Source organism: Phoca vitulina, unplaced genomic scaffold, assembly GCF_004348235.1.
Source record: "Phoca vitulina isolate PV1807 unplaced genomic scaffold, GSC_HSeal_1.0 scaffold5, whole genome shotgun sequence".
Taxonomy (NCBI): domain Eukaryota; kingdom Metazoa; phylum Chordata; class Mammalia; order Carnivora; family Phocidae; genus Phoca; species Phoca vitulina.
In genome coordinates, this window is record NW_022589708.1 from 69,841,689 (window position 1) to 69,864,453 (window position 22,765).

General features: G+C 39.3%; 1 protein-coding gene across 2 annotated transcripts in view; it reads right to left on the reverse strand.

Moving 5' to 3' along the window:
* The window catches only part of B3GLCT (beta 3-glucosyltransferase), a 118,300-nt gene that overhangs the window by 68,296 nt on the left and 27,239 nt on the right, over positions 1–22,765 (reverse strand). For both annotated transcript variants that reach the window (XM_032403243.1, XM_032403242.1), the window contains exons 4-6: positions 21,094–21,203; positions 7,148–7,224; positions 6,560–6,671 (exon numbers count right to left, since the gene is read on the reverse strand). In XM_032403243.1, coding sequence (XP_032259134.1) covers positions 6,560–6,671; positions 7,148–7,224; positions 21,094–21,203 — 299 coding nt within the window. The remainder of the gene's footprint in view (positions 1–6,559; positions 6,672–7,147; positions 7,225–21,093; positions 21,204–22,765) is intronic.

A 22,765-nucleotide genomic window follows, 5' to 3' on the forward strand; every position in this document is an offset into this window, starting at 1 on the left:
TATATATACAATGGATATATATATATACAATGGAACATTACACAGCCATCAAAAAAAAGAATGAAATTCTTTACCATTTGCAACAACCTGGACGGAACTAGAGGGTATTTATGCTAAGTGAAATAAGTCAATCAGAGAAAGACAATTATCATATGATCTCATTCATATGTGGAATTTAAGAAACAAAACAGAGGATCAAAGGGGAAGGAAGAGAAAAATAAAATAGGACAAAATCAGAGAGGGAGACAAACCATAAGAGACTCTTAACTCTAGGAAACAAACTGAGGGTTACTGAAGGGGAAGGGGGTAGGGGATGGGGTAACTGAGTGATGGGCATTAAGGAGGGCACATGATGTAATGAGCACTGGGTATTATATACAACTGATGAATCACTGAACACTACCTCTGAAACTAATAATACACTATATGTTAATTAACTGAATTTAAATAAAAAAAATAAAAGTAAAACGTATTTCAAATGTACATCCAAAAAAATAAAAACTAAAAATAAATGACACTTTCTTAAAAAGCCATATAAGACCAAAAACAAAGTCATATCATTAATTCTAGTTAATTAAATATTCTGGGTGACAGAGAATTAGCATAGATTATTAGTTTCTAAAGAATTTTAATAAAAACATAATTAATGTTCTATGATAATGAACATGGCATAATCTTTACAAAGAGAATAATTTAGTATATCAACAGGATGAACAAAATGTTAGTCATCATTATGCCATAAACACATAAAAGTGGTATTTTACAGAAAATTCCGTATCAAAATACTAATAAGGCAAAGAAAACTGCGTTCCTTTATGCCCTACTGAGGTTTGCAAAGAAGAATCTGAAAAATTCTTTCCAGAATTAGTGCCTATTTTATTCATTTATTCACTCACTCGATTAACATTTATTATTATCATCAATTAACATTTGACATTTATTCCACACCAAGTGGGAACGCAGCTTACACAATAGTGGGGAAAGAGAAAATAAGTAAATAAAGTAGGGTCAGATGGTGACTGCAATGTGCTAGGATGAAAATAAAACAGAGCACCTGGGGACTTCCCCTGGAAAGAGAGAGAAAGCTCTCATGAGCTAATAACTGAAGTGAGAGTAAATAATACCAAGGGGCCAGCTATGCACAAATCTAGGGAAGAGCCATCAAGGCTGTTACTACAAAGTCCCAAGGTGAGAACAAGCCTTGATACATTTGATGAAAAAGGAAGTCCAGTGTGCTAGAATATGCCAGGTATGGGGAGAGGGTATGAAAGAGACAGGCAGGAGACAACCCAGTGGAAAGCAACGCAGACTTTACCCCAAGTGCAGTGGAAGACTTCCACTTCCGGCCACAACAGAATAGCCTGGATCAGACCTGCTCTCCTGCTGAGAACAAGTATGAATGCTGGAGAAGATGGGACTCTGCAGCCTTCCTGGCCTGAGAGAGGGGTTGGAGCTTGAGGCTGCCCAGAAGGTAGAGATTTAAGAGGATCCAGAAAAATGAGCCCCAAATTCTGCATATGATTTCCCTTCAACTCCTACACTGAAGAAAAAAAAAGGAAAAAGAAAGAAGGAAAGAAAAAGAAAACAAGAAAAGAACCAAGAACCAAGTGGAAAGCAGCAGTAGAGAGGCTAAGTGCTGACCGAAGGCTTCAGCAGTGGTGTTGGGGAGCCCAAGGCCCAGGTGCAGGGTCTGCTGGGAGAAAGGGGTCTGTAAATAGACCTACCCAAACAACGTCTACAACCCAGAAGAATATTAAATGCTCCTGTATGTAGGGATATCATCCACAGCCTCTTTGATTTTTCACATAAAATATCTGGCATTTAGTGAAAAATTACCAGGCATGCCAAGAAACAGCACCAGAGCAAAAACAAAGAGAAAAATGAGAAATAGAAAGAGATGCACAGATAAGTCAAATGCTGCAGTTATAAAAAAAGAAATAAGTATTATTCATATCTTTAAGGAAACAGATGAAAAGATGAAGAATTTTACCAAAGAGCTAGAATAATAAACAAAAGTCAGGTGGAAATTCTAAAACTGACCAATGCAATAACCAAAGTTCGGAATCCAAGAGGATATTAGACACAAGAGAAGGAAGGATTAGTGACCTGGAAGGTAGTAAGTCAGTAAAAAACATCCAGTTTGATGCACAAAAAAGAAAACAAAGGAAGAAAATACAGAAAAAGAGAATAAAAGCAATATGAGAAACAGTGAGAAGGTCTAAAACACATAAAATTGAAAAGCCAGAACAGGAGGGGAAAGAGAATGGAACTGAATCAACATTTGAAGAAATAGAGGCTTAGATTCTTCTAAAACTAACAAGTCATCAAACCACAGATTCAAGAAGCTCTATAAACACCAATAAAGTACTGAGGAAACCACACAGTCATATGTTGGTTGAAAAGACCAAAGTTTGAGAAAATCTTAAAAGTAGCTTGAGGGGAGATGGGTGTGTACACATTTCTCTTAAAGGAACTAAAACAAGTCATACAGTTGAATTTTCTTTTTTTTTTTTTTTAAGATTTTTTTATTTATTTATTTGAGAGAGAGAGAATGAGAGACAGAGAGCAAGAGAGGGAAGAGGGTCAGAGGGAGAAGCAGACCCCCCGCTGAGCAGGGAGCCCAACGTGGGACTCGATCCCGGGACTCCAGGATCATGACCTGAGCCGAAGGCAGTCGCTTAACCAACTGAGCCACCCAGGCGCCCATACAGTTGAATTTTCAATGGAAACAACAGAATGTAAAGGACAATGGAACATCTTTACAGTGATAGAAGAAAATCCCTGCCAACCTAAAATGCTGAATCTAGTGAAGCTATCTTAGCTGTGGGGGCAGTTTTTGAACAGGTGAGTGGTATGATCTGAATTACCAAGAGGCTAGATTATTAGGATGGCAAGAGTAGAAACCAAGAGACCAGCAAGGAGACTCTAATAATTGTCAAGGCAAGAGATGATGGTAGCCTGGACCAGAGTGGCAGTATTAAATAGGGAGAGAGGATGGAAGAAGATGTATTTTGGGGGTAGTCTCAATGGGATATGCCAACATAGAGTTAAGGGAAAGGGAGGAATCAGTCACGAGCCTTAGGTTTTTTTATATGAGCCAATGGATAGACCATGATGCCATTTCTGAGATGAGGAAGACTGAAGATGGGAGAGGCATTAAAAACTCAGTTTGGCATATGTTGAATTTGAGGTTCTGATTAGACAAGTGGGGGGATGCGGTAGGGAGTTTGGTACAGGAGCAGGGAGCATATGGCTCATTCCTTTGGTTCCTTCATACTCTGCTCAAAAGTGACCTGATCCCCTATATAGAATAGTAAGCCCACCCCCAATCTGTCCCTTATCACTCTCATTCTGCTTTCTTGTTCTCCGTAGCTCTTACTACCATCGGACACATTGTTTGCATTTTTGCTCCTTGCCTATCTCCCCTGCCACAAGAATATCCCCCTCCTTGGCAGGGAAACCGTCCATTTTGCTCACTGCTATATCCCCACCAGAAGACCTAACATGTAATAAGTGCTCACTAGTTTTTGTTAAATGAATGGAGCAAGCCCAGGAGAGCTTCAAATGGCAACCACCCTGTTAGAGAAACTAATTTAAATCAAGCACCCTAAATGCTAAACGTTTTGCATATTTTCTCTGTTATCCAACCAACCCCACCTCACTCCCTGCTCCTTATCAGAAAACAAAAACAGGAGGGACACCAGATTATCTCTTCTGCTTGTGTTTGTGTCCCAAATACCTCCCAGAGCCCTGGTTTTGGTCAACACATGTGCAACCCATTGACATAACTGTGTGCTTGGCTTATACAGCTACATCACGATTTTCTTGACATTTTATGGATATTTTAAATCATCACTGGCAAGAGGGATAATTATAAGGTAAATGGCTTTGGCTTAAGATAGAAATTCAAGATCTTTTAAAAAAAATCAATGACATAGGACTTTCTCAAACTGCTAAACATCACCCAATACAAAAATCATCACATTTAACGTACCATGTCAATATAGTTTGTTTAAAGAAAATAAAGTAATTCAGGAGATTTTCAGTACCTTTCTCACTAATCCTTCACTGTTACAATTTCCTGCTGCAAACATAATTTTATGCAGAACATGTTTCTATGTTTTAACTCCTAATGGCAGTGTCCAGCTATGACCGAGTATATAAGATTGTTTTCCAATACTGGGGGGGGAGGGGTTACTATATAAACTAAGGGAGAATTTATACAGAATCTGTGGAAAGAGGCACTCCCCCATCCTGCTTAACAATTTTCTTAATAGTTTTACAGTAAAGACAATTATAATCAAGATAAACTGTAAAATAACAATTCAGACAATGTTCTATTAGTATCTTAGAATTACTCTTTACCAGAACCCGTGCTTCACTTCTATTAAAAAAAAAAATCAAGACATTTCAGCAAATGCACGCTCATATTAAAAGCATACAGTAGGAAAAAAAGAAAGACTCCAGCAAGATATGGAAACTTACAGAAATCACCTAGAAAGGCAATTTAACAAAGATTAATTACTTTAATAAAGATTTAAATTTTCCATTTAAAATATTGTATAACTGTAAATTTGCATAAGAATGACAGAAAGATATTGAAGGGGAAAAACATCTCAGAATCCAAAAAAAAAAAAAAAAACGACTGATGCTCTAACACGCTACATAATTATTATTTTAATATAGTTTATTTGTATCACTATCAGAACCAGTTTTGCTTTTTTTCTAAAATTTCAAATGGCAGGGGAAAAAAGCACACTGGTTTGAGCTAACTTGAACATTATGTAATCTTTATTTCCTAATGCTAGTTTCAAAAGAAATAAAGCATCCTAGATTTTTTTTTAAAGGTTGAGTTCAGAAAAGAGGGGGAAAACATTTCATTTTACCTCTGTTCTGTACTTGCTTTTCATGAACTTGTTTTGAACTTTTAAATTTATCATTCCAATTTTCATTAAAAAGCACAGTGAGTCACCATCTTCTGCAAAGAATTAAAGCTATGGATAATGGAAAAATAATCTCCAGGTGAAATGAACACTAGGAGGAGATTAAAACTCCTACATTCTAAAAAGGATTTGGGAGTTTTTCTCAAGTCAAAAGGAAACATAACAGCCTACCAAATGTTTTACACAAAACATGGCCAAAGTATATAGATGCTGGTTAGCATCATCTGAAAAGACAGGATAAGACACATTTATAATTCTTCTCTCCTTTGAAGGATTTTTCTTTTTAACCTAAAAACCTTCTCATTCAATTATATCTGTATCTTTCCAGAAAGCAAAAGCATAAAGAGAAATCATAATGGACTCCTGCGGTTTTTAAAGAACATCGAAACCACTGGCTTTGTTAAGCTAACAAACTTTTCAGTGTTTGAGGATGATCACTGTTGCCCAACATTATTCGTCCACATCAATAAACCAAGCAGGCACCCAGAACCACCTGTCCTTCCCCACATTCTCATTAAACATGATTTAGTTCTGGAGTGGGACCAGAATAGGGGTGGGCCAGGTGTCCAGTGGTACCTGAAAGGGCCCAATTCTACTTATTCTAAGTTTAAAGGATTCCATGTGGTGATGTGGGTATAACCCGGGCTTCTCCAAGAGAAATGAACAGCCTGATTACTCTCGACATATCTCCAAGGCATCCTCCTGAGACACGACGTAGCCCAGCAGGAAAGCGGACATTACAGAGTTAATCAATCATTCACAAATACTCATTGACCACGTATTAAGTGTTAAACACTCTGCTCAGTGCTAGGGACTTAGAAATAAACAAGATCCAACTGCTATATTATATCTGCCCAAAATAAAATCTGAAAATATGAAAGATAAGGATACAGAAAGTAACACTGGACTTTTTTTTTAGCATTAGATTTCTAACACAAGAAGCATCCCTTCTTACTTCCAGACCTTCTCAGATTTTGTTCCCTCTGCTTAAAATACTCTCTTTCTCTCCTATTAACTCTTACCCATCCTACAGGACTCAGATTAAAGGTCACCTCCCGTTCTGACCCTCAGAGATTAAGTTTGATGATGCCCTGCCAAGTGCTTCTGACAGCACCCTCTATTTCCCTTACTATAAGACCTTTCACTTTTCATGGTTTCCTTAATGGTCTGTTTTCTCCTGCCACTGTGTATCAACCACGTCATCAAGATCCTTGTCTGTCTGTCCTAGCCCCTGCTATCATAGTGCTTGATAGAGTTGGCAACCAAGAAATACTTCTCATCTAAAATAATATGTGGTCATTGTTGACAAAGAGAAATAAGCAATTCAAACTTATTTCTTAACTCTGGGTTATAGCTTTTTAACTTTCTGAAACTGCTCACACATATAAATAGATTTTGTCATTTAAAAATGGTTCATTATAAGTTCTATCCCTCCAAAAGCTATAAAAACCTCAAAAAGAATTATTTTAGCATTGCTTCTAGATATTCAACTATTATTTCATTCTTTTTAATTTTAAATTAAGTGTTTTTATTAGTTTAGAAAACTTCTTAATCAAAATTAAATCTTCTTTTAAGATCCTCTAGTAGATAAATACCGGTATTAAAATTGTATTCACCTTTGATGGGTCATATCTTCTGAGTGTTTCTAAGAGTTCTGGAATTTGTATTCTTGTCTCCTCTTCACAGAAGAAAATCCATGATGAATTCCTGCTATATGTTACAGAAAAGCTGACAAAGAGAAATAGGTTATAGTAATCACTTCTATAAAATGAGTTTATAATAAGGTTTAAAACTAATAAGAAAGAAATGAATGAAAGACATATAAAATGGCAAGAAATCTAGATTTTTCCCCTACATTTTTCTTCGATGTATAGTTTCAGCTTATGGGAAAGCCAGATACTAATGGTTTATAAAACAGCTAGAGTTCTTAAAGTTAATTCTCTCCATAACAACACCAGTCCAGAAGGTAGATAATTTCCAAATATAAGTATCAAATCTATCAACATTTTAGCATTTAAGAAAGCAACATATTTAAAAACAGAAGCCATTCATAATTAAAAGAATCAAGAAAGTTGGGTAATGTAGTAGTCATAAAAAACAGAGTTCAAATTTACTTTACTTATTGACTCTTACTAAGAAAAGTAGGGAGCATAGGAGTGTTCAGGTAGAAATGTCAAAATTTACACATTTCAAATTAAACATACTGTGGTAACAATGGAAGTATGGTCCATGCACCTTCCTGCTTAGACAGCTGATGAAGAAGAAGGACTCTGGGGAGTTCCTAAAGAAACATTATCAAAGAGGAGAAATAAATAAAAATACAATATGATCATCCCAATTTAAAAAAAAAAAAGACTCAATTTTTAAATGCAGGTATTTTTGGAAACCTGACATTTTACTCTTCTACTCTCTTTTTTCTTCTCCTCAGGAGTTATTAGAAATGAGAGATGTTGGCTGAATCCACTTAACCTCTTTATCACCTACGCATGGAATAGTGCTGAAGACTCCAAGAAAGGTCTTCAGTGATACCAGGAGCTGACCTGAAATTTACAGATTTGCAAAGGTGACCAGAAGGGAAAAGCCCAGAAGCAGTCAGGGATAACAGAGAGGCATAGAAACAGCTTTCACTATACATACCACAGGTAGCAGACGGAAAATAAAATACGTCAGCTAAACAAGAGGGTGTATATAATATCCAATTTATCTCATGTAAAAGAAAAAAATTTAAGTGCCCTTAAAAAACTAAAACACCATGGTAATAAAGAGTTTGGGGTCTAAATACTAGAAATATAACCTTTAGGTACTCAGACAATGAGAGTAATAATAGACTTTGAAAATTTATAAACATAGGAGGAACTAAGATTCAGAAATAAGATACACCTATGGTTAAATAAATATGCGTACATATACACAGAGAAAGAAAGAGATTAATATGTTTAAGGCTATGAATGTTAGCTTTGAAGTAAAACACTATTCAATATATTTCATGTTATTACAAGCCCTAAGTCAGATATATTATAATATGCTTGAATACCACCCTCCCAACAAACTTTAGTATATTCTGTGTTTTATTCGATTTCTTGGTAACTGTTGCAAACAAAAGACATTGAGAATGAGTGCCTAAATATTTGTACTATTACTACACTAATGTAGATTCCATACCAGCCTTTAAGTTCATATAAGTTCATTATTTCAGGAGAATGGTTTTCAATATAAATCTTTGGAACTATCAAAGTCTCATTTCTTTAGTTTATATAATATTTATTTTAACTTTCATGTATAAATATGAAATGCCGTAATAGTAATCAAAGGTTAAATCAGACTAGCAATATGACATGACAGAGAGAAAAAAACAGCTGAAAGGCTGAATTAACAGCTACTCAGTATACTCAATACAATTTGGGCTTTCCTGCTGTTGATTATGAATTATGCAGTAATTTTCACTGACTTTTAAGAAATGGCTATATATATATTTTATATATATATATACACAGATACATGTATATTCATGAGGGATTATGTAAAAACAAAAATCATGTGTGAAAAAAACTAATAATATTAATAGTTGTATAAAACTTTCAAATAATTATGGCATGCTAATATGAACTAGTTAGAAAAGAACATAGCAAATACTTTAAAAGGTTTTATAAGAAAATAGGTAGGGGCTCCTGGGTGGCTCAGTCCATTGAGCATCCGACTCTTGATCTCAGCTCAGGTCTTGATCTCAGGGTTGCGAATTCAAGCCCTGCGTTAGGCTCCATGCTGGGTGCTGGGCATGGAGACTACTTAAAAAAAGAAGAAGAAAGAAGAAGAAGAAGAAGAAGAAGAATGACCTATTGTGTAGCAATTGAAAGTATAATAATGAAGACTTTGTAACCATGGAACTGTCTTTATGTTAAATGGGAAAACAGACATGATTCCAAATATGTAAAACAAATTCATACATGAACAGAGACTGGAAAAGAACCAGAAAAATGAAAATATTTGTGTCAAGAGGACCAAAGTATTACATCTATGCTTTTAAAATCCTTTAATGTAGCTAAAAGGTAGTTTAGTTTTAAAAGTTTCTTGAGGAAAAATGAATACACCTCAGAATTCTTCTTCCATACAAGTCCTATCCTTCCTGGTTACAGGAAGTATATAGTGATGTCAGCAGGTATCACAGGAAGGCTACAGGAAGTATATAGTGATGTCAGCAGGTATCACAGGAAGGCTACAGGAAGTATATAGTGATGTCAGCAGGTATCACAGGAAGGCTGTGAGGGCACCTTCCCGGCAAGGATGCAAAGTCAGGCTTATGAATAATCTGTCATGACAATAAAAGTAAAAAGGCAAAGTCTTAGCACAAAGGAGTGAAATTCTAGTCAAAAATAAACTCTATGCATTACTAGTGAATTATAATCATCCCTATCACCATTCCTTTTTGTTTACTAAATCATATGCCTGGTTTCATATCTGCTTTGGTCAGTGAACACAAAAATGGCAATCAAGTTTTCTGTACCTGCCTACCTCCAAATAGAAACATTTCAAAAACTAATGGGCTGTGTTTATAACGGTCTCCAAAGGTGTGTGAATACCTTGGTCTCAAAAATATGCCTACCCTGACATTCAGAAACCTGGTCTGAACTCTTGATTAACCCAAGGTCATTTCAATTATAAATAAATTTTCATCTGCTAATCCTCAAAAAAGCCCAAGAGCTTTTATTCTTGTTTTTTATATATACACATATATAGTTGTGTGTGTGTATGTGTATTTATATACATGTATACATAGATATATTCTATGTGAATACACATGCACATGTTCATACGTATTAGCACCTCTCAGATACAGTAATTTAAAAGGTTACAATAAAATTTTCTATTACATGATCTTATCTCAGTTTTTACTACTTGGAATTGTAATAATTAATGCTCTATTTGTATGTTACAAGTAACACCACCACAAGATTTAGACCTCCTTACAGCTGCCATACCCAGCTTACAGCACTTTTATATGCAATGCAAGTTTTTAAATATGTAATTGGATGGACGACTGAGAGAGTTTTCAAATGAAATATCAAAGGGAAAGAAAATAAGAAAATGTTATATCAACAGTGCCATTTGGAATAAAAGCTATAGTAAAGTCACCCATGCATATAGCTCTGTCTGTTGTCAATTTAAATTAAATTTAAATCCTATTCACCCAACAATACTACTATTTCAAACCTAAAAGGTAAGGCAAAATTCTATCAATAATGAGATAATGCCATAACAGAGGCAAGCATAGACGGGCTAAAAATACAAAGGGCCTACTGTGGGCAAGTGACAGAAAAAGGAAAGAAAATGAAAAAGTTGAACAGTCATCTAAACTTTTATGTCAACTCTGTTTATCTCGCTGAACCCCCTATCTTTACTTCCATCGTCAGCATCTACTGGTCCCCTAACAGGCACTTTGAGGTCAGAAAGCCTACTGGACATGCAGTCAGTCCTGCCTTTGAACTCATATTGTATCAAGTCTATGTTCACACTTAAGGCCACTTAACAATTATGAACAACAACCACCTTCAAAGTCAACACTCTAACTGGTTCCCTGGTTCTTCCACAAATCCATCACCTGTACTTGGCAAAGGGGTTTGATTTCACAGCTGAGCATTCTAACGATGCTCTGCGAATGGAGATAGCCCGTCGTTCTTGATATGGAAGGAAAATCATGAAAATTTTATATCTAGAAATTTTAATAGTATAAATGAAAGAGACAACACTTGAACATGGATGGAAACAGATTAATATTTTAAATATCATAAATAACTTTAATTATTAGGCAAATTTGGTTTTGGATCACTTGACTCTTTCTGCCTCTGCCTGGAAAGAATTCAACTAATTCAACTTCATGCCACTGGCCTTTTCCCTTCTCGACGGACTGTTTCCCAATACTTATAACTTGCCCATACCCTTACTTCAAAGTATAAACCTAGCAGTACATGAGTTTATGGTCTAATTCAGTCTCATCATTCAGACCAAGTACTAAATTTGAAAGCAAAAGCCAAGACATTTGTTCAGGATGAGGCAGTGGCTCTGAAAGACTGAATCCTCTTTTAAGACGGTTTCCAGTTCACTGCATTTCCAAATTCCAACTGTTATATACGTCTTAGCCATTGAACCGAGCTTTTAGACCAACACATGAATTATGATGAAAATTAACATCTGTTTATTGTTATAATATCTCCCATAAGAAGGAGGTATATCTTATGAGGATGATGATAAAGATGTCTGATATGCTGTTTGGAACACGTATCAGAGAGATTTACTAGTCTTTAAAAATCCAGTATTCATTTATGAACCAGTAGACTACATGTGTTGCTATAATAACGTTATCTTCCAGGAACCTGAGCCTATATTTAAAATATATATATATTTTTTCCAGATACCTGTCTTAATCACTATCTTCTCCTAATAAGAGAAAGCTATTACCTCATTATTTATAATATTTGTTTTTATTAACTATTTACTTTGAAATGCATTACTAAGTACATTTTTATAGTTCATATAAATCTGTTTTAACTAATCATTCACTCATTCATGAAAGGCAGAACAGTTCAGTGTTTAAGGATCCGATTTCTGGAGCCAAGATACTTGCATCAGAATCCTCACTCTGGGGGCACCTGGGTGGCTCAGTTAAGCGTCCGACTCTTGGTTTCGGCTCAGGTCATGATCTCAGGGGCCTGAGATCGAGCCCTAGGTCAGGCTTGGTGCTCAGCGTGGAGTCTGCTTGTCCCTCTCCCTCTGCTCCACCCCCTGCTCCCTCCTTCCCTTCCTCTCCCCGCCCTCCCTGAATAAAATCTTTAAAAAGTCAGCTGTGATTACTGCCATAGTTTCCAACTCTGTCTCTGCTCCAGACCCTGGCCCCATATATCAGATGTCTCACTAGTCCCTGCAACTCACCTCTCTCAACATAAGCTCACACGCTGGCTCACAGAGCGGCTCACCTTCCTTGTATTCACCCTTTCCCTAATAACCAGTGAGACCCACGATGACTGCCTCCATCAAGGAGAGTCCCCAGAGTTGCTCCAGGCAGGAGTCTGGCAAAGTCCACTATTTGTTCAAGGCTCAGTTCAAATGCCGTAACAAAGCCTTCACTGACCTTCCCGGGCAGGGCTGGGTGCTTCCTTGCTTGTGTTCTCAGAGTGTGACGTCACTGTGGCTTCATGCAGCAACGTGCAGTGTGTCCCCTACTAGAATGAGCCTGCTGGAGGGTGGGCACCGCCACTCACCTGCAAGAGGCCACCCTGCTGGGCATCACCCACCATTAGCACCCCGTCCCCAAGGAGCACTTGCCTCCTCTGCACACCTGCATGTGCTGGTCCCCACAGTACACCTCTAGCCACTGGGTACGGATGTCACTACCAAAAGAATGAGCTCTAAAGTGAATGGCTTCTGTGGGCCCCCGGCTCCAGACTCAGTCCTGATTGACACTGAGTGGCAACATCTGACTAGCCACACTCCATCACAGGCTGCCTCCCCCTGAACCCGGGGAGACCCGGCGCCTGGCCTCTGGCGTTCTTACTGGGCCAAGCCCCAGCTCCCACCAGACTCACTCAGAGAGAGTTCTCCAGGACAGGGAAGGGGTTCAAATGCTAGGCAGCCAAAAAGAGACAAATGCTCACAACATGGCCTTCTCCACAGTGGGATGAACTCATTATTGCTGAGCAACCACCTCGGAAGCAATGTGGGTCTCAATGTCCTGTTTTCTCCTGGGCCAATCTTGCCCAGGTCCTTGCTTAAAGTAAATATTCAATAAGGATTTATTAAATGAATGGATGGATGAATAAATTCTTACTCAACAGCAATGTAATCAAGTCTCCGATTTAATAAACAATTAATGTGATGTCTTAACACCTATCAGTTACTACAAAAAATGAATCTTCAGGAAGTAAGTAAGCATCCAACTGCTCTCACCTAAAAAGAGAAATTTAGTGATAGTCAGCAACACACTGTCAAAGCTAACCTTTCAGTGAAGTGCCTCATGCTGTCTCCTTGACAATAAAAAAAAATTTCTAAAAACAGGAAACACAGAACCATCTTTTTTCTAAAGCTTCTTCACACTGATCTATGAAAGGTTTTGCTCTGGCTTATCTTATGGAAATAAGGTTTTTTTTTAAACTAATGAACCAAAGTCTGTAGACTAACTCTCCTCCAGCAAATAGCGATTTACAAAACTTTCTGTGAACAGGGAAAAAATATCATTTATTTGTTAAGGTTGAGATTCTTCCAGGTTTTAAATAAAGTTCATACCACAAAAGAAGACAATAAAATTGGAAGTGTCTGTTCTTTTCAAAAGCTATTTAGTTGGGGATGGGGAGAGTGGGGAAGTGTCTAAGCAGGTAGTTCGGCTCCATTTGGCCCAAAGCAGAAAATGTAATCCAACATCCGCCAAATGTAATGTATACAGCTGCAACATGCCCTCCCTCCCGTCCCCCCAAAAACTCTTATAAGAATATCCCACATCTGAACTTGCTTTTCTGTATTTGCAGGTTGCCTTAAAAACAGAACCATAATTTGTCTGTTTCTGCCCGTATTTGTCTCAGGTCCCGCCTCCACTGTGAAGTCAGCCCCCCCCCACACACACACACACTCACTCCTACAGGGGCTGACTTCCTCACTCAAAGTTGTTCCCCAACCAAGCATGACCCTTGCCCTGCACTCTGGTTGAAGCTCACACTTCAAAATGGTGCCAGAATTTTTGTTTTACTAGAACCTACTAAAAAAACCCACCATGATGCTTTTATAATCTTTCCTTTATTGTTTCCAGCTTAATCTTATTTTGAAATTCCTTTGGAGAATACTGGTTTCTGTAACTTTAGGCACGTGTTAATACCGCATACTTCTGAAGCTACGGTAAAAATGATCGCAGCCTCAGTTCCCCTTGGTTACTCGATCCAGGTCCCATCCGGGAGAAGACGACACTCAGAGGATGGCCTCTCCACCAACAACATAAGGACAAGACACTCTGATAGTGTCTTCACCAGAGGCCGAGCAGTTTGCTCCCACTCCAGATAACAAAAAAAAACATACACAAGTATTTCCACACAAACATCCATTCAAGAAGGAATGTTCTTAGGTTCAAAAAACAGAAATCAAATCATAACTGACACACCGATGCTATGCACATAGGCATTCGAAAAAACACACACTCAAGTGTCTGATTAATTAAGAGATTGTTGCCCAAACTCTCCTTCCGGGTTTCTGTCAGCCTCACCTCCACGTGGCCTTTTGTTTGTGCACCTCTTTAAATAGCCAATCTTTGTAACTTCGCATTACCCCTCCATCTGTAATGCAGGGAAAAAAAAAAAAAACTGAGGGAGAAAAATAGCACTTCTTCAAAATCTGTATTCTCATATCCACAGATCTGCATTTAGAAACCCCGTACTCATCAATCACATCCCCCATCTCACTGACCTCACTGATTTTACTTTCCATCCGTTCCAACCTAAAAAGACCAGTACATAGCCCACTGCGAACACATCCTTACTCGTCGCCCAGACTGCTCCCAAAATCCCAGTTGCCACCTGGCGTCCCTTCCTGACTACTTGTCTTTGTCTTCTAGTTCCGGTTTCCATGTTCTCGACTGACAGCCCTCCAGCTCATTTTTCCCGTCTTCCTTACCCTCTCAGGCTTCGCATGTGCAGTGGGCACTCTATTAACGTGTGCTTTTTACATATTGCTCTACTTCTTCCATGGTTTCAGATGTGCACCGTCGTTCTAAAGGGCCCTGGGTATTGCCTAGAGATGTCCTTTTACATTCATAAGTACCTCATATAACCACAGATGTCCAATTAATATTTGTTAGATAAATATTTTAAGATGCTTATCTCAGACATCTAATACCTACCTAATGATATAGTCATTTCTATCATGAAGCAGTTACCATCTACCTCATCAGTAATTCAAAGAGCTAGAGGATCTTTCTATCCCTTCACTCCCCAGCAATCAAGAATGGTACTCTGCACATAGAAGAGCACTTGGTAAAGTCTGCTGGCTGACTGATTAGAAGAAACATATAACTACAAACTACAGAGCTGTTATAAGGTGCCTTATAAGCTTCAAATCTGGAGATGGACAAGACAACTCACAATGACCCAAATTATTTTAGAAACAAGGGAAAGAGTTTCACCACTCCAGCCACAACTCCTGGTACAGTACTAAGTTTCAGACAGAAAGTTAGTTTAGGCTCCTGTTTTTATATTTGCATTTAGAAGGTCGAAAAATGTTTGTGTTCTTAGTAAGACCGCTTTTTAGCACTTTGCGGCAAAACCGGCACAGGTAATGACTTGCCAAAGCAAAGAGAACAGCTAGAAGCAGATGCATAATCACAGAAACCATTAAATTTTTGCACCTTAATTTTTGGCAGATTTTGTAGTCAAGTGCAACCTGACAAGGGTAATGAATAAATAAACAGCAGTTCTAGACATCTGGTAGTGTGGGAGGAATAGATATTTTGGGCTATCAGATAAATACTCAAATGATAAAACTTACTGTTGATTCATCCCTTGGCAAGCAACTTTTGTGAATGCTCATGGTGGGCAAATCTACAGGGAAAACCCAAATTGCAACCTGAACACTTCATGGTTCAGTTCCCAAGTGACATGAGGGCCCCAGACATCCTGTTCAATTAGAGGTACAGCACACACCTGCCAAACCATGGGACTGACCCCTCCTCGAAGAAGCAAGCACGCTCCCCATCACAGTGCTGGGGATGCCCTGATAACTTCTGCCTTAGATTCTCCCTTTCTCCACTTCCATGGCTGATAATTGAGCTGTCAATTCTTTCTCAAGGATATGTCAATTCCTTAAAACAAGTTCTAGTTAAATTTTAAGTAGGGAGCCATACCTGCCTCTCAAAGGGACTTTGGCCCCCCCCCATGTTTTGTGCATCTCAGCATTTAATTCTCTGAACTTAACATTACTCCTCTATTTTCACGTAGTTCTAGGTCAGGGTATCCCAATACTGCCCCAAGGATTGTCTGCAAACCCTGTATTAGCTGTCAACTATCTTTGGATCTTTAAAATTTGACTTTTAATCACATGTATACCAAAAAAAAAGACTCTATAAAGAGAAAAAAATGAACCAGTATCAAGTATAGTTGCAGACTCTAAAATCTTTCTGACCATTTCAACTACCAAAACGGTGGATCTTGTGTGCAAATTAAATCCAAGTGTTAAAGTTTTGTCATAACTTCCTCAGTATTCACAGTTGGCTTCCATCCTAGGAAAGAACTTCAGAATAAGAAAAATAGACTATCTTATAATTAAAGGGAAGTTTCCTTATTGCTTTAGTCTAGACTCCATTTATTATCACAGAAATTAAATGCTGGAAAAGAAGGGTTTGCTTAACGATGTTGCTTAATTACTTGTCTTTAAACGTAAAACCAATATTGCCACCTAGTGGCAATCTAAGACAGCTCCTAAACACGTCTAACGTGCAAGATGTAAACAGAAAGGACAATAAAAATTAAGTATAAGCAAACTGAAAATAGAAGCATAAAATTAAGTGCTAGAAAGGGTAAATACTTGAGCGAAATGGAACTTCTTTCTAAGTTTTAAAAGCTGAGAAAAATCTATCAGTGAAAAATGCAGTTTCTAATATTGTCCGGGGGCAGCATTGCACGAGGTGCCTCGGGGGATACAAATATAAGTACAGAGCAGGTCTTGCCTCCCTTTGGATTCTGAAGGCAGGACAGATGCCCTGGAGGAGAAAGGGCACTGCAGGGGAGCCCACGTGGAACACCAAAGGAGCATCCATGAAAGTGGCGGCCATCCTGCCGTCCATCATGGCGGACCAAGGCTGTCAAAGTAACAATAATAAACATTCAGCCATAAAAAGGAAGGAAACCCTGTCACATGCTACAACACGGATGAACCTTGAGGATGTTACGCTAAGTAAAATAAGCCAGTTCAAAAAAAAAGACAAATACTATATGATGCCACTTACATGGGGTACATAGAGTAGTCAGATTCATAGAGACAAAGTAGGAGGGTGGTTACCAAGGGCTGAGGAAAAGGGAAATGTAGAGTTGTTGTGTAATGGGTATGGATCCAGTTTCAGTTGGGAAGACAAAAAGTTCCGGAAATTGGTTACACAATGTGAATGTGCTTTACAGTACTTATACTTAAAAAGGGTTGAGGGCAAATTTTACATGCTTTTTTTTTTTTTAAACCACAATTAAGAATAGAAATAACAATAACAAGAGCACCAGCAACAGCAAAGCGCTCTGAGTAGGACGCCTCCTGAGGTAAGTACACAGGCAGGATCCCCATAAGACAGCCCAGTGAAATGGACATTTCTGAGACCCTGTCTTACAAGTCCGGTCTAGGGAACAGGACAGTACTGATCACTGTTTGAAAGCCTATTCCTTCAGGTTCCCTGACATCAGACAATGCACCTTCTCTGTGTCTCACACACTCCTCCTACGTCCCCAGAGGGCTTCTGCTCTGCCCAGTCCCCAAACCCTGGTTTTCCCCAGGATCCCGCTGCTCCCCTGGAAGAAGTACTTTCAAGCTCTCAGCCACTACCTATGTATGTTCCTGATTCCAAAGCCACCACCTTCTGGTCAAACTGTTCTGAGTTTCAAGCAAACAAATATCCAGCCTCCAGCACCTGACACCTCCACCTCAGACTTCATGGATAGAAACCTGAAGTCATCTTGCACCCTGCAAACCTGCAAGTCCCATCCTGTGCCTCAGATGGCAGCCCCGCCCCACCCCACCTCAGCCCTAGCTGGGCACCGGTCCTGACTTCTCAGCCCTTCACCCCAACTGCCCCGGTTCTGGCCTCACACACCCCCCCCCACCAACACCCCAGCCAGCTCCACCCCTCACCCCTGGCCCGGTGCCTCTCACACTGCCTTTGACGAAGCACCAGCAGAGCTCTGCACCCCCACTTTGAGCAGCATCACCCTGGACAGCTCCCAAGAACCGTGGATTAGGCTCCTTGCCCCAGTCTCCGGTCTGTTCAGCTGTCCTCCTCACAGCCACCGGAGTGATGGTTTTAAAATACAGAGCTGACATGCGGAGGCCCTCATGGCTCTCCCTAGCAGCCGCTTTCAACTGGTGGTACCTGTAGTAACGGACTGTTGGTTCCTGCTGGGGCCAGAGATGCTAAATGTCCTGGATCTCAAAGAAATAGTTCTCAAATGCCCGGAGTGCCCCCCTGAGAGGCCCTGAGAAAGGCCTGGGCCCTTAAGAGGACATACAGCTCCTCTGCGGTCGGGTCCCTACCTAACCTTCCAGGTTGTGGCACGCACACTGCCCGCCTCCTCCGCAACATGCTCCTGTTTCTCACCTGGCCGCCTTCACCTGTCTACAGAGAAACCCTCCCTGCTCCCTCCCCCTCTTTAACCTCACTAGTACCTGATTTTTTACTTATTTTTATTGTATTGTGGTAAGAACACTTAACATGAACTGTGTCCTCACAACGACTTTCTAGTGTACAACAGAGTACAATGCTGGAGTGCAGATCCCAGAGCTTAGTCATCTTACGTAATTGAAACTTTACGCCTGTTGCTAACTCCTCACATCCCCCTCCCCTGGTCCTCCCCTGGTTACCACCGCCCTGGTCTTTGATTTTATGAATTTGATGGTTTTAGATACCTCAAGTACGTGGAATCATGCAGTACTTGTCTTTCTGCACTTCCACCTTGCTTTAAAATTGCCCGTGTATGGGCCTGTCTCCTCTCCTGGACTGTGGGCTCTTCAAGCACAAGGACTATGCTTTGCTGGTGCCTACATGCCCAGTGCTTTGCTCTGTAAGTACTGAATGAATGAATGAATAAATGAGAGGTTCATAGATAAATTCTATTGACTAGGTGAGTCCTTGATATGTAAACAAAATCCTGACTTTAGCAGTGATATCAATTTGTCTCTTCTTCCTTTTAGTGATTAGAACCACCTTCTTGCTTTCAGTAATTAGAACTCCTTGCATTTTGGCTGGATCCAAAGGCCACCCAACTAGATATTACCTTTCCCAGCCTAGGTGTGCCCACATGACAATGGGATGTAGGGGGAAATGATGGAAATGACGTATTACCACTTCAAGTTCATATCCTTAAAAGGAAACTGGTTGTCCTACATACACCAGAATGCCAATGTCACGGTAGTTAACCAGTTCCAACCATGCCGATGAGGACAAGACACTTTAGCCCATGGGAAAGTAACAAAACAGAAGGATCCTGGTGCAGAGCTGTCAATCCCTGGCCCACCCACCAATGGACTATTTGTGAGGGGAAGTAAATCTCTACCTTCCTTAAGTCATTGCTATGTTGTCTGTGTTAAAGTAGTCAAGTGAATTTTCTTCTTCTTTTCCATATTGTCTCTCAAAGATTCACTTACTCATGAGATCATATTTTCCTAGCACCAACTCATACTCAATTTTTCACTCTACTCTTTTCTCTACATTCTGTTGTTTCACTGGGAGAAGTAAAATAGCTATTCTAGTTAATATGAGAGGGATTCACCACTATCAACTTAAGAATTAACAAAAAAAGTTTTTAAATAGAGAAAATAATTTACTTAAATTTTCATTTTAATTTGTTCAATTTCCTCTGGATTCAATTCAACTGCCATATGTTGAATACCCATTATGTTTAAGGTGCTATGGAGGAAGAAAAAGCAGATCAACCTGGATTAAATGGGAAAGATATATAATCTAAAACACACGACTCTGCCTCTGTAAGATGGAAGGTATTTTGGAGAACAAGGACACATATGGTTACATAAAGATACACATGCTCTTAATTCATATGAGTAAGGGATATATAAGTCTGTCCTGGTGTCATCACTGATTATGCATTTGGGGTAATTGCCAAGGCCCAATTGAGCTGAATTCCATTAATGCCTGTCTGGACCCAACTGAGGGATTATTCAGGCTACCAATTCCCCATCCTCCCCACCTCGGCCTTCATTTGGCCTCTCCACTAGTGCCTTTACCAGAGCAAATGGAAGAAGGCCATCCAGTCAAGGCTGCTGCATGTCTGCCTCTCTGATGAAATTAGACAAGGTTTAGTAGAAATCTCCAAAGTTGGGTTTCCAAACGAAGTATTTTAAACTCATCACCTGCTCCTATCTCCAATTACCAAAAAACAATCTGTCTTCTAGCATGCCAGTCTTTCCTTTCCCTTGAGAAAGTATGATCCTCCAAGGAGGGGAGGCAAAGACCTGTCCTTGTGAGGATGCTGGGAGGTTGGATGAATTTTATAGGTAAAACATTTAAAGGTTAAGCACAACTAAACCTTATGTTCAGCAGTGTCTCAGCCTTGAATACCATTAAGGTTAATTTGTCCATTGATATTTCCAATCCTTTATTTCCCAGCACTCACCAACAGAAAGAAAGCAATGCATCAGAGATACACATGTCCTGTCAAAGAGTTCTTGCCGACAGAGCTGAGGAATGGCCTTCATCTATAGACAAGCACATCTGTCTTGAAGGCCATAGCAATGCAGTGTAGCAAGCAGGCTTGGGGGAATTTTTTTTGCTCGGCTAAAGAAAGCACCTCTATGGCAAGACAAGGTAGATCTTCCTTTACTCAAACCTCCAGCATTATTCATAGCAGCTTTAGATTCAGTTCATGCCTATTTTAAACATTATTAAAATATGTACCTGCATGTGTCGATCTTTCTCTCCATAATCCTTCTTGGATATTACATTACAAATCAACCCAAAAGTCCAATTAATGATATCCAATTAAAAAACAGATTAAGAGACTCATGGAGGAAACACTAAGGTTAATGAAAATGTTACTTCAACATGAAAATTGCCTTAGAACCTGGTATTAAAATTTTGAATATTAATTATCCCTGCTATTTTAAGCCCTGCTTTTAAAATATTATTCCTTCCACTTCTTCTTATCATACTTTATGACAAAACCACAATAGTCCTACACAATTATGCAAGTCTCTTAAATTTAAAAAAAATAAGAAGAATTTAGAAGATGATGCATTGAGCATCAGGAATTAACAACAGCATTTTAAACAAGTCAATATTAAATAAGGAAAACAAGTCAGAAGAATTACTCTTATCTAAATAAAACGGATTCTCTACAGACGGAGTACTTTGGAAAACATGAAAGTAACAACAAATAAGTAACTAGCAGACATCCCAGCCATGACTACATACCTGTGTAAGATTTGCTGCTTGCTTTAAGATGCTTTTTTTTAACTGTTCTGCTCTCTTTGCATGAAAAGAATTACTTTGACTCTGGATGACAAATACAATTCCTTTTAAATCTAGAACCAAAGGAAATAAAAAGGTTTTCAGGTATTTATTTTTCAACAATTGAAATACACTTAAAAACAAGTTTAAAAAAAAAAAAAAGCTGCAAGGCAAGCTTTCAGGCCATAAACTCTTAGGGAAAAAAATCAATTTAAATGTAATCATAGCAACAAAAATCTCTTTTTAAACTGATCTCTGAAACATCCTTCCTAGAAGTTAGCAAGTAAATAAGCTCACTGTACTAGATCAAATTTGTGGCAACAAACTGTGAATCCGCTCCTGCATCTGTCGAAACAATGACGGTAAATGTGAGAAAGTATGAAAATGTCTACAACACTGGCCTCCCCAGTAGCTGAAAATCTTGTTTGCCACTAGCCTTCTCACAAGCCACACATAATCCTACATTGCACCATTACCTGTTATGGGCTGAAGGGTGTCCCCCAAATGTCATCAGTTCAAGTCCTAACCCCAGGACCACGGAATGTGACCTTACTTGGACTGGGTCTCTACAGAGAGGCACTCAAGTTACAGTGAGGTTGTTGGTGGGGGTCCTAATCCAGTATATTTGGTGTCCTTACACAAAGGGGAAATCTGGACACAGACACACAGAGGGAAGATGATGTGAAACCACCGGATCTACAAGTCACGGAGAAAGGCCTCCGAAGAAACCAACCCTGCTCACACCTTGAGCTCAGACTTCTATCCTTCAGAACTGTGAGCCACATTTCCGTTGTTTAAGCCACACAATCTGTGGTACTTCGTTTCAGCAGCCCTAGCAAACTAATAACACTACCTCAAGAATGTTCTGGATGGCTCCTTAAGGTGACACTCAACAGTGACTGTTTCTGTCCCATCAGTTCATGAGAGCTTGCAAATAAATAACTCCATAATCTCTACTCTACCTCACAGGGCACCTAGCCAGAATTAAGTGATATCTCCAGGAAAATGGCCACAATTCCACAGGAGCAGGGCTTCAGCAAGAAGTGTGGCATAAAAGCCCATCTACAACAACACTGGAAGCATTTGCCAGCCCCCTAGAGACTCGCCTCAGGGTGGCCACCTTGCTTGCAATGACGAGCACAGAGTAAACCCTCTCGAATGTTAGGCCCACTGACCGGGGAAGACTATCGGAGGTCTTGCCAGCCAAGATGGTTGCTCAGTCTCCACAATGGAGAAGCATGTTAGGTTCTGAGTTTGCAATAAAGCAACAGACAGAAACAGCCATTGGATCAGCACCCTGCCTCCAGACAGGGGCGTTGGCAGAAGGCAGACTTCACATAAACTGTAGCCTCCAGCCCGGCTTACAGCAACGAATGTGGGGACCTACCCCGCCCCGTGCCTTTCCTTTTAACACCTCGACTTAGAGACATAATCTGGTTTTAATTTTATCCCATGTATTTTATTGTTCTTATGTTCAGTTCTATAGTTCCATTCATTTATTCAATCACTCAAATATTCATACAATAAATAGCTCCACAGTGAGCTATCTAGATCCTAAAAATAATCCAAAATGCTCTTTGGTTAAAACTCAATAAAAAATTTAAAAGGAAATGCTCAACAACCTACTGAATATGAC